This window comes from Lontra canadensis, unplaced genomic scaffold (genome assembly GCF_010015895.1).
Source record: "Lontra canadensis isolate GAN:19392208 unplaced genomic scaffold, GSC_riverotter_1.0 scaffold2, whole genome shotgun sequence".
Lineage (NCBI taxonomy): Eukaryota > Metazoa > Chordata > Mammalia > Carnivora > Mustelidae > Lontra > Lontra canadensis.
The window spans coordinates 60,842,357-60,855,816 of record NW_022630996.1 but is presented as its reverse complement, the minus strand read 5'-3'; the positions used below and the strand labels follow the sequence as shown (position 1 = coordinate 60,855,816).

Here is a 13,460-nt window from a genome sequence, read left to right as displayed (position 1 = left end):
CTTTCTGATAGTTTGTCAGTGTGTGAAGATCTAAATATGATGCAGACTATATATTATAATGCCAAACAGAGAATTTTACTTTTATATTAAGGAAGCATTTAAAAAAGTAAATTAATGAAGTAATTAATAAATTAATTACTTTTAAATTAAGGAAACATTTTAAAAAGTAAATAAGTTATTTCAGTTAAAACCAGGGGTCTGATGTGAAATGCTCTTTAAATGAAATAGTGTAAATGGTAGAAAACAAAAGATGAAAAGTAACTTTTTGCTGATTTTTATTATATAATATGTATAATAATTACATATATGAAAACTATAATGAGAAGCTGAACTAATTCTAATTTTAAAATATTAGAATTGATAAGATTATATGTAAGAGGAGGTCAGGTGCCACATACATATAAGAAAATTTATCATTTTTTCTCTATATTTACTCAAGCACATAAATATGGAAATGGGAATGTTTCATTTACAATAGCACAAAAGAACAAAATGCTTATTAATCATGAAGATAAAAAATATTTATCTGTTGAAAATCCATCTTTTTGACTGATAGAAGATGTAAACAAATAGAAGGATGTACCATATTCTTGGATGAAAAGACTCAGTATGGAAAAGTTCCTCCTATTCTTCCTCTCTGATGCCTATAAATTAATACATAAATTTAATGCAGTTCGAATAGAACTGCCATCAGTGTTGATTGGGAGAGCGGATTGCATAATGTAATACTAAATTATATATGGAAAAATAAAGACCTAAGGGAAGTCTGAAAAAGAATGTGAAAGGTCTTAATTTCTTAAGTATCTGAATATAATGTAAAGCCTTTATAGTCAGAACAAATCGTATTCACAGAGCAAGTGATCAGTGGAACAAGGTAGAAAATCCAGAGAAAGATGTTAGTATGCATGAGAATTTACTACATGACATGTATGGTATTCTAATTTAGGAGCAGTAGGGTGCTTTACAAATTGTTCTGGCATAACTGAGCACCACTGTGGAAGAATATAAAGGTGGACACCTTCATTTGTGTTATATCATGTGAAAAAACAACTCCTCATGGATTGGATAGTTAAATATTAAAAATAAAGTAATAAAGGTATTTGACAAAAAATTTATAAGACCACATATCCTGTAGGCATGTTGGAGGAGGGGCTCGACCAAAGTGGGAAAGCAGAAGTTAGAAAAGGAAAGAGGGACCAGTCAATCAATCCAAAATTTTAAGCTTTTAAAGGCAATATTGTCAAACAAAGGCAATAGATAAATGATAAATTTGAGGGGGGCATCTTCGTTATAAATGACATGGAGTTAATATGTATAATATGCTAAGAACCTTCAAAAAGAAAAAAAAGACAGGGAAAACTCATTAGAAAAACATGGCAGTTTACTGAAGAGGACATCTAATGGTCCACGCTCCTACGAATACAGTCTCAGATCTCACGAGCAATAAGGGGAATGCTAAGCCAACATGAGCTTCTTTCCTAAGAGAAAAAATAAGCTCTGAGCTCTAGAGTGTGGTGACAGCATCTTTCCTAGTAACTCAGCGTCACAGTCTTTTCTGCCGTTTCCTGGCTGCTGTGCCTACTTAGTGCTTGGCCTGTCCCTAGGAGGGGATAGACAGAGGAAGACCGGGTGGCTCCTGGTTCCTGGCAGTCACAAGAATCCATGGCCTTCCACGATAGGGCTCTGGACTTCACCCGTGCCTGACACATCTCACAGAAAGCTAGCAGAGATGAAATGAGGCATCTGGTCTCTGTGTTGATTGTGTTCTTCCTTTAATTGTCTCTCCGTTATACATCTTATCTTTCAGGCAGTCAGCACTGGAATTGAGGATGGCTCAAGCTACTATCACTTTGCCAACAATTGGGTTTTCAGCTCTGCAAATCTGAGTAATTTTCCAGTGAGAGCAATAGAGTTGCTAAGGCAGGAAGAAAGATAATTTTACTAAAGCCTGAGTCCAGGCAGGGAAATGCACTTAAAAAATGAAGACATAATTTTCATGCAGGCTATTTATAAGAAGGAACTACTTAATGACATGATGGTACAGAGAATCCACATTTGAAAGGAGTTCTTTGAATGTACTGAGCATGAGAAAGTTTCACTTATAGCCCAACATTGGCTTGACATGGGGTAATTCATAATGAAGAGAAGCTCCTGTAAATACAATGAATGTGAACAAGAATTCAGCTAAATGCTTAATATATACCAGATTTCATGTGGGAGAGAAGCCTCATGGCATTATTTAGTGTGGACGAGTCTGCAGTGATCATCCCTTAAACGACCAAGAGCAAACACTCTGGGAGAAACACTTACATGTATGTAAACACTGGGAAGGCTTTGGGTCATCATTCATCCTTTCACCAACACGAATAGATTTCCACACCAGGAAACTCTAGGAATATGATGAATGTGGGCAAGAGTTCAGCTGTATAGCTAACCTATACAAATAGGACAATTCCTGTGGGAGTGAGGAAACTTATACATGGGACCAGTGAGGAAGAGCCTTTAGCACAGATCTAATTTTTCTTTTCCCCAGAAAACTTGTACTGGAGAGAAATCCTAAATGTTGGAAATTTTTTAACCAGAGAAAGCCTCTGGACGAACTTGAGTATCTATACCAGAGAAACAATGAGAATGAAATGAATGTGGGAAATCACATGTGTGCATACATTCTAAATACAAGGAATGAAAGAACTTCTCCGGCGATGACTTGTACACTAGTCACCATTAAACTTCTCATGCTGGAGGGGCACCCCTGCCTAAAATCAACGCGGAAGTACGTTCATCTGGGGATCACATTGATCAGGTCCTCCAGGGAGAACACTCTACGGAGCTCTCTTTAGCACACAACTGAGTAAACAAATCACACTTTTCCCAAACGATATGTAGAATACAGATGTAGGATTATAAATTGGACTTAGAAACACTTAAAGCAGAAGTTGGTGACAAGTAGTAATGATCAATGAGATCAGCCCTGTTCAAGAGATTACTGATTAAGAATGCTTAGTGTATTAAATGTTATTGCTAAGAAGTCTTAAAAGCTTCAAGCATTCTGCTGACTGGATGAGCCAGTTTTCCTTTGACAACCCTTTGTTGTTGATTAGAGAGTGTCTGTTTTTTTATGCAGCCTATACAATATGGTTCCAAAGATTTTGAGGCTATCAGCCAATAACTTTCAGTGCTGACCAAAAAATGTAGAATGTGAAATCTTTTATTATTATCTTTTATCTTTTATTTCCTTGATGTTAAGATACATATGTTCATGGAAATAATGGATAAACACATTATTGTAAAGGAATTTAAAAACGTTTTTGTCAGTGTTGTTCACCAGAAGAGGAACATGGAAACTAAAATGAATGCCTGTCAGTAGAGAAGTGGTTGTGTAAGTTATGATACCATCTAACCATGAAATATTACGCAATCATTAGAAGTGATTTAAGGCTATGTAAGTTGATATCCATGAAGTATCATTGAATTAGCTGCAGAGAGAACTAGCTTTAACACGATCTTATTTGTGTAAAGCAAATAGGAAGGAAAAATGAGCCATTGTTTATACACACATATACATATATGTATATACATTTATATATATATGCATATATACATATATATTATAGCTGTTGATATTTTAAATGCTTGGATAGTAGGAAAGTACTGAAAGACACATGCTACCTTATTAAAGATGAATGGGGACATGAACCAAAAAACCAAAGACCATGTAAATGAAGGGGAAATTTTAGATATATTATGATCACATTCATTTAAAATAATATATATATGTTTGGTATGTATGCTTTTGTGTTTGAAATGTATTATTTAGAGAGGGTGTGTTTTAAGGCAGATTGATTACTCCATGATCAAATTACTGCTTTTTCTTGGGATCGCAAATGAATAGCCAACTGCAGTAATAAAATGAGATTAAACTCACAAGCTTTTTGGGGGGCTCCTGTTTAACATCTTTGCGCCCCAGCAGCATAGAAAAAAATATTCTGCCAAGACAAATGTGTCATGAATGTGTCATATAGTCCAAGAAGAACAAAACTAAAAGCAAAAAAAAAAACCAGGTCTCACCACCTAATTGTGGGCTAGTGTAAAACTTAGGTTGTTGCATTGTTTTTCCCTTTTTCATAGATGAGGATGGACTTGGTATAAGCATTATTGGAATGGGTGTTGGAGCAGATGCCGGACTTGAAAAGCTGGGAATATTTGTCAAGACAGTAACAGAAGGTGGTGCTGCTCAGAGGGATGGCAGGTAAGCTAACTTGTTAATAACTAAAATCTTCTAGGAACTTTACTGGGAATTTCTTTCAGTGGTAGCTTTCTTCTTTTGATTTTTTTAGGACAGAATTATAGAGTGTGTCTCAGAAATGGAAAAGGTTAAAACACTTGAATTACTTTCTGATGCCAGTAGAATGCCTGCTTTCTTTAATGTATGTTAGGTAAATGGGTGGTTGGGTCTTCTGTCTCCATCTGTCTCGCTTTTGTACCTATCCCATCATCCCTCTGTCTAGTGGGAAATGGGCAGAAACGTGGGTGTATATTGTTTGGGAATATGTCCTGTGGAGATCAGCATATAGTTTTCACTTCAGAAGTATTGAGACAAGTGGTAATATTTCTGACACTTTTGAGAATGACAGAGGTAGAGGGGATAATAGGAATCTTAACCCTGCAATGATGATAATTCTGGAAATCACATTTTTCAAAATGTATTCTGTCTGAAAACACAAGTTCTTGAGTGCTAACTAAACCTGTGGAATTAAATGTTCTGGAGAGGACTCCAACAGTCTTTACTTAAGTGTCCGCCTTGGGTAATCTGGGTGGACACCAGCATGTTGGCTGATTATTGTTTTAAGTCTTAGCTTTCATCATCTCAGCCTGCAAGTATCTCTAAAGATTCTGATGAATCCCCACTCAGCATTCCTGCTGCATCGGTTGGGGCTGAAGCAGGGGTTGGCAATAGAACTAAAAGTAGGTCCAGCACTATGAGGGCCAAATTCAAAGAAAGGTCATCTTATTTTTTTTTTAAGAGCACAGAGTAACTGGCTTTGATTTTTTTTCAAGTTTTAAGTGTATCTCACTTAACTGTATTATCAAGAAATGATAAAGCATGTTGAAAATCATTTGTAAATCTCCTGTGGGACACATAGTATCATTATTTCTTTTATAATCCTAAGTATACATATTGATATACACAGATACTGTCCAAGGGGAATTAAATTGATTTATTTAAAAAGAAAGCCACACCAGTATCATCTCGTTCCATGAGGTTTGGGTCCACATCTGTCAGTAGCCTTATTTGTATAGCCTTCACTTGAACAGAGAAGGTCTGACATGAATCTTTTGAGTGAATGTTCAGTTGAGTGAATGTGTATCACACTTAAAACAAAGTAGGATATTAATATTTTGTGCTACAAAATAACTTGTTAACAGTCTTCCCCATTTTTCAGGTGGTTAAGGAAATAACCTCTTTACCCTTTCAATGAATTATACAATGGTAGTAGCATAAATTTCCCATTATTGATATAGAAACTTTCTTCCAAGTGAGCTAAAATTTGTTTGTAAAATCTGTGTCATTTCTCTTTAAGTTTCACGAAAAATTTAAAAACTATTCCACAATGATAGGAAATACTTCTTCTTGTTAGTATTCAAATAATATGAAATTATTATGAACCATCTCTCTTAAGTTACATGGGCCACAAAACCAAACCAAAATAGAAATTAATTAAAAAATAAAAAGGTAGAAATTTTTGCATTCAGCACTTAGCCAGTTCCCATTATTCTAAACTCAGACCGTCTTGTTTTCCCACCACTCACTTTTAAAATTAAGTTTGTTTTTCGTTAACCTGTTTTCTTACTTGTCGTCCTACATAGGTTCAGTATTTCCACTGGCAGGAGAACGTGGCTCTGTCAGTCCCAGTGTGCATTTCCTCAGTCCTTTGAAATGGATGTTTACCTAGGATAGTAATCCTGCTGTTGTTACAATAGATGCTTAATAAATGCCTCAGTGAATATACTAAGGAAGGCAATTTGATGAAATGAGCAGAATCCTTGGGAACATGTGACCAGGAGTCTCATTCTGTTCCCTCTACTTAACCAGATATAGGATATTGAACAAATCAGCTTAATTTTCATGTTATCTACATTGTAGGGTTGCTGTAAGCATTCAGTATGCCTATGTAAATTAAAACCTTCCACAGTGCTGTCTGTGTATGAAACTGTTCTTGAATGAAGTAGGAATAAGCTTGAAATTTATTTAAAAATAGTTATTATGAGAAGTGTTATGAAAAACTATATATATATAGTTATATATAAAAGATATATAAAATATGTATAGAATCATAAAATTTTAAAAGTACAGTGGAACTTTAGAGATCTTTAAATTCATACCTTTTGTTTTATATGTGTTTACAAATTGAGGATATATATGTGTATATATGGTCTTATTATTAGACCTGTGGAAGTGTTCACATCTTTAAAATTATATTATTATTCCCACCATTACTGTTGTGCTCATTTGCACAATATTTAAATGCTTGTTGTTTAAAATTTATTAGTGTAAAATAATTACAAAAAGAACAGTTGATTGCTTCCTTAAGTTAATTTTTTTTTTGAAAGCTACGTCTACTTGATGGGTATAGAAAAATATCCTTTAAGGATTTATGAAGCACTATGATCAGTGTGAGACCATTCTTCTGTGGATATGTTTTCTATTTTTCATCCCTACCCCAACTTCTCTTTCTCTTTCTCTCAAAAAATGTAGAATTACTATATACCAAAATATTGAATGGCTCTAGTCCATGTGGGCTTTTTAAAAAAAATTTCAGCTAATATGGAATATTTCATTTTTCTACAGAGAATTTATAAGACTTGTGTGTGTGTGTGTATATATATATATTAAACTACAATTAAAAATAATAAAGTTATCATGTGCCCTCAGGAAACTTACTCTTCAGACCTCAGTTATGGACAAAATGAAAGTTCTGGATTAGGTGTTCTTTATAATTTAAAAGGATTAAAGTTTTTTTTTTTTTTTTTTGAACCCTTCTCGCTTACTTTAGATATTCTTTTTTTTCTTTTCTTTCTTTCTTTCTTTTTTTTTTTTTTTAGAGACAGAGAGAGAGTGTGTGTGCACTAATAGGGGAGGGGCCAAGGGAGAGAGAAGTAAGCAGACTCTGGGAGGCTTGCGGAGCTGGACGTGGACGAGCCTGACAGCGGGCTCCATTCCCGTGACCCTGAGGTCATGACATGAGCCGAAATCAAGAGTCTGTCCTTAACTGGCAGAGCCACCCAGGCACTCTTTGCTTTAGTTTCTTAGATCTATTTAAGAAAATCATTTCAATTTAATCTCCTATTCAGTCACCTTACCTTCAAGATATATTAAATAAACAGACTTATAGACTAACCCAAAGCATTCTTTCCTCCCTTCTCCCCATTCAGTGCCCCCGCACAAGAAACCTTTTTTGATTGCTTTAACTCCTTCTAAGCATCTCATAAACTCACCATATTTTGAGCACTTATGAAAATTTGCCATGAGCATTTGTCTCTAGTGCATCCAGGGTGTAGTTAAAAAGTTTTCAATCTTCCTTACTTTTTGATAGTGTGTTCTACATTCGAAATTTTCTTTTGTCAAGCTTTTCCTATCTGTCTGTACCTTGTCATATGATGCCTGAAATATAGGGGTGCTCAGTAAGTACTTGTTGATGAGTGAATCTGAATACTTGCACGTTAACCACTTTCAGAACGTTTACTTAGGCCTAACGTTTTCCTGCCCAACGCCACTCTCCCTCCCTTCTTTTTCTTTTCTCTCCCTCTTTCTCCTTTTTGTGCTACCCTGCCTCTTACAGAGTAACTTGCAATTTAGCTAAGTGACATCAGTCGGTAGCCATTTCCACCATCTGTTTTAGTTTTACATTTTTATTTTTATTTTTTATTTTTTTTTAAAGATTTATTTATTTATTTATTTGACACACCGAGAGAGATCACAAGTAGGCAGAGAGGCAGGCAGAGAGAGAGAGGGGGAAGCAAGCTCCCCGCTGAGCAGAGAGCCCGATGCGGGCCTCGATCCCACGACCCTGAGATCATGACCTGAGCTGAAGGCAGAGGCTCAACCCACTGAGCCACCCAGGCGCCCAGTTTTACATTTTTAGTAAAAGAATAAGTACAAGTGTCATTAAATAAGATTAATTTTAGTAAAATAAATATTAATCTTAGTAAGTGCATTTTATTAAATAATTATTTTATTATATTAAAATTAATATTTAGTAAAAATAATGTTAATGATAAAACCATTAGCTTTGCTGCCATCCATTTTACGATTGGTATACAGGACATGAATTATTTCTCCAGTTCTCTTTCATGAATCTGTAAAGCAAAATCAACTTTAAGATACCACAGTTGAAAATGCTTGTAGTGGAGTAAGTCCTGACAAACAATGGGAATGACACTGTGCTAAAGGCAAATTAAAAATGCATTTGGGATCTGCTTTGTTTCTGGCTCCTAGGTTTGTTTCTCAGGCAAATGTTTGCATGTCATCGTTTGAGAACACTGTGCTGGTCAGGAGTTTTTGAAAAAGTTATCAAATGTGAAAGGAGGGTGTAATGTAGTTTACCTTCATTCAGGCCTCTCAGGGTTTTCAGATGATTTTAATTGTTCTTGACCAGCTTTGGGTAACAACAACACATAAAAAGATGAAGAGTTTTACTCTTAACTTCCCTTGCAGCAGATGCCTCCTGGGGCAGGACCCATCTGTGTCCCCGGGGTGCCCCTCAGGCCCGGGACAACCTGAATGAAACTGCTGTTTTAATTGCGTCCATCTGTCATAATCCCGTAGTCAAGGGTTTCCTCTTAGTGCACACACCCCGTGTCACTCTCCTCATCAAATATTTTGCTTATTCACCCCTTAGAGAGCTGGGATATTACTGCTTTGATATGGACATATTTTCATATACGTTTAAAACTTCACTATGTGGCATTTTAGGGAAAATTGTGTTGACCAGAGCTTGGTTAGTGTTGCTCCAGCTGGTCTCCCTTTCCTTCATGCTTTGTTTACATAAGCCCTGTGAGGTGGAATTTGTGTTGTTGTTTCCCCTTCCCAGATACATCATGTCAGTAGGTAACGATCCAGGAACATTAAACAAACCCGGGAAACGTCCAGCCTATGTATTTTTGTAAGCTTACCCCCGTTGGGCTGGGTTTTAGATTCCGAGCTGAGGGAGATCACAAATAGAGTGGAGGGTGAGGAGTTGTGCACTGTTGTTTACTAGCACACGAAAACTATGACCAGCCAGGGACATTCCCGTCCACTCCATTCCAGTAGGCAGTGTTTCCAGGGAAAAACAGGTTATTTCCTGTGTCTTTCTGTAAAACATTTGGAAAGTCCAGGTTGTCTGTAGTCTTTGTGCTCTGGGATGGTCTGCTTCAGAGAGCTGTCCATTTAATTTTTACCACCAGGACTCATACCTGGTATGTTTTGTGCTTCTAATTATGAACCAAGATTTGAGAGATTATTATCAGTGTTACTGTAGGAAAACCTTTTTCTCTACTGTTGCAACCATTTTTGTATTAAATACCTTGCTGGTTTACGGTCTAGTGGGTTGTAGGGTCAGTGTATGATGGCAGTAATAACCCGTAGTGCTACCCTTTTTAACCAGTGTTATGCCTCTTTTTAACCAGTGTTACTCTTCTCATCCCCTGTCTAGTCCTCTTTACCTCTCTTCCCTCTTCTGCTCATTTTTAGTTTCTTGAGTTTGTCTCTGCCTTAATCACCACACAGTCTTTCTCTATGAAGTGGTAAATTAAAATGCCTCTCAAAATATCAAACTCACTAGAACTTCCCTCTCTCCCTCTCTCTTTTAAATTAAAGGTGGTTTTATTTCCTTGGTGTTTTTTAATTGTGTATCAGATTTTCATTTTTTTCCTTTAATGAATGTAACACTTTTGAAATGAAGACTTTTTAAAATAAATATTCCTTTAATGAAAATAATAATCAAATAGCACTGAGCTCTCTTCATCCTCTTAATGCTGTCTGTATTGAGGCAGGCAGGAAGAATTATGTAGGATCAGGAACCTGCATTTTAATCATGGGCCACCTCTTCCTCACACTGGTGTGACTGCAAAGAGCAAATCTGTGCCAAATATCTATTGTCCCTGTCCCTGTTGCACCAAGTGCTTTGTATAGAGCTTGGGTCACTTCTGTCTTCTCAGGGACCATTTCCAGTGCTCTTCATTGCTTTGTGAGTTGCATATTTCCATCTCGTATTATTTTCTTTTCCTGAGGGACTGGCTTTAACGTCTTACCACCAGGTCTGATGGCGGTGAATTCTTTCAATTTTTATTTCTGAAATCATCCTTTTGTTTCACCTTTGCTTTTTTTAAGATAAATCTTCTTTGTATATAGAATTTTAGGGGTTGACAATTTTTTGTTTTTTGTTTTTTTGTTTTTACCTTTTGGTACTTTTTCCAGACTTTTTTTTTTCCTGCATGAACAAAAGTACGTGTACACAGATGAATTAAGAAAATTAGCAAGTGCTATACATACTGTTTTATTTTCTGCTTATTTAAGTGAGTTGTGTATAAGAAGCATTGCAAAATTACCTGTTGACAAGTAGAAGCTCAAAGCTATGTGTACTAATTCCCCCATCCTTTATATTTTTTTGAGACCATGCCTTTTTGGCTTTGGGTTATAGACTATAGATCCTTGAGTCCAGAACCCTTAGTTATTTTATTGTTATGCACATGTCTATCTTTAATAAAGAATAAGAGCTGTAATGCTTTAGTCTAAAGGAAAACTTTTTAGACTGTCACTATGAAATGCTATCCTCAAGTGTCAAATTAACATTTGCTAATTTTAGAAAACATTTTAAAGTTTTAATGTAATGCATGTTCATTGTTGAAAATTTAGAAAACAGAGAAAAATGTAAAGAAGTCAATAAAAATTGCATGTAATCCCAACATCTAGAGTTGATCTATGCTAAAACTTCCTTGCAGATTTTTTTCTGTGCATATTATGCCTTTGTTTACTTACTTAATGAAATTAAGGATCAGTTGAATATATAGCTTTGTGGGTTTTTATGCTTTTTATTCATCAAGATAGTATCTGTTGAGTGCTTACGAATGATATGTCAGGCTGTCTTCCATGCTTTTTATATTTTGTTATTATTTTTATTTATTTATTAGTTATTGCTAATAGCTATGATTAAATATGTATATTATTATTTCTGTTGTATATATAAGGAAATTTTGGCTTTTCTTTTATGGACACAGCAAGAAAGTGGCAGAGCCTGGCTATAAATCTAGCGTATCAGACTTTAGAGCCTATACTTCACTAATACATTCTGTTGTATCACATCATTAAACACTTTTCTGCAACAGACTTTAAGGGGTACGTTATGCTATTGTATTATATAGAGAAGTCATTTGCTTATTGTTAGGCTAGTATGTTGTTTCAAGATGTTGATCAGATTAGCATTTTTATATAAAAACCATTGTGACTATCTCTGATTATTTCTTTGAAATTACTTCCTTGGAGCGGAATTGCTGTGTCAAGGTGCATTACATTTAAATGCTTTAGAAACACATTGCTAAGCTGCCCTTCAACAAGGTTGATCAGTTTATACCGCCGTAGCAGCGTCAACAGCCCTGTCCTGCACTGCACCCTCAGCAAGACTAAATGTCGTGTTATAAAATCTTTAATAAATTGATGTGAGATACTGCTTTTAAATTTTAATTTCTTATTTATGAGCCTCTTTGGATATTTACCTGTATTTCTTTTTTTTCCCTGTAAATTATTTTCCATTTGTTTGTTTCCTTACATTTCTTACAACTGTGCTTTCGTCTGTTCTTTCAGTGCTGATCTTCGCGAAGAAGGCAGGTGGTGCATACCAACTGCCTTCACTTCTCGACTACATGGAGTTTTCTCTCCTGCTCCCCCAGTTTGATAACAAAAACAATCAAGTACAAAAAACAGAATTAAAGTGCAATTCTAACCTTAAACACAGTAAAAATTTGTATTAAGTTTATACCCTTAATTTTCTGTCAGATTTATTGCTTTGAAAATTATTTACCTAATTTTTGAGACATCCAGAAACTTTTTCTTAGATCTGATCTTCTTAAACTTTTCAGTGTCATAGTATAATCACTTATCTCTAACTAGGTCTGTGCTTCCATCCTCGGTTTTGTTTTTGTTGTTGTTTTGTTGGGGGTATGTGTTTGCATGCACGTGTGTGTGTGTGTGTGTGTGAGAGAGAGAGAGAGAGAGAGAGAGAGAAACAAGGATGAGAGTGGGAGAGAGAGAGACAGCTATATAGATCCTTTGCCTCTTTTCACTCTGTATTAGAAGAATGTTTCTCTCTCAAATTAGCTTCCTAAACTCATTTTTATATTCAGTCAGTGAACTCATTTTTTAAATGACTCTGTAGAAATTACTCCCAAATTCGTACCCCAGCCTTTGCGCCTGTAGAACCTATTCACTTATATCATCTTACTTTCATCTCAAATTCAACATAAATTGAATTCCTTTTTTCATTTTTTTCCTTCCTTCCCCTTGATCTGAAAACCTGTTTTTTTTTTTTCTGTATTGACCCTATTTTTCATTACTTTAGATGTAAAACTTTCTAGTCATCCTTTCCTCTCTCATTTACTTTACCTATGTAATATCTTACTATATTAGATATTTCTTTCTTTGGAATGTTCCTCAGATTCTTCTTTTCTGTTCATTCTTTGAGCCGTATCACTGGACCAAGTCTTTCTCTTACTGTGCCGATGTTTGTGTGGGGCTTCTTTCAGATGATCTTTCCAGTTTATCCTTACCTTGTTCCAAGATTGTTCTTCTACAGTTATCACTTCGTTTGTATAGTCTTGGTGAATAATAGTGTGTAGTTGTGCTCCTTTTTTTTTTTTTCCCCCAGTCAGAGCACAATGTCTTACTGACTTTGAATACCTATTATTTAAGTGCCCATTCAGTTGTCCGCTTCAGTCCAGGAGAGTACATTGTCTGGTTTCCTTCCCCAGCCTCCCTCCACATCTTAGTTGAAATAATAATTACTATAACTACAATGTATTAAGACCATATTATACATTAATTACTGGGTAAACCCCTTTACATAGATTTTTGCTAATATTACAACCAGCACGGTAGTTATATTAGACCTTCTTTATCTAAACTAAGAATTAATTTTTTCAGGACTTTATAGGTGAACAAACTTAAGGTTTCATAGAAAATGGGATTAAGGAATGCCTAGATGGCTCAGTTGGTGAAGCATCTGACTCTTGATTTTGACTCAGGTTCTGATCTCAGGGTTGTGGGGTCTAGTCCCCCTTAAGGCTCCCTGGCTCAGTGGGGAGTGGGCTTGGCCCTCTCCCTCCCTCTCTGTTCCTTTCCCCCACTTGCGTGTGCACTCTCAAATTAATTAATAAATCTTAGAAAATAAAGAAAATGGGATTAAGAAAACTGTGGTCTGAGGTAA

At 35.7% G+C, this 13,460-nt stretch overlaps 1 protein-coding gene across 12 annotated transcripts in view; it reads left to right on the top strand.

Annotated features, from left to right (window-relative positions):
• Window positions 1-13,460, top strand: part of PPP1R9A (protein phosphatase 1 regulatory subunit 9A) — a 303,872-nt gene that overhangs the window by 159,365 nt on the left and 131,047 nt on the right. For all 12 annotated transcript variants that reach the window (XM_032874822.1, XM_032874813.1, XM_032874796.1 and 9 more), the window contains one exon: window positions 4,129-4,249. In XM_032874822.1, coding sequence (XP_032730713.1) covers window positions 4,129-4,249 — 121 coding nt within the window. The remainder of the gene's footprint in view (window positions 1-4,128; window positions 4,250-13,460) is intronic.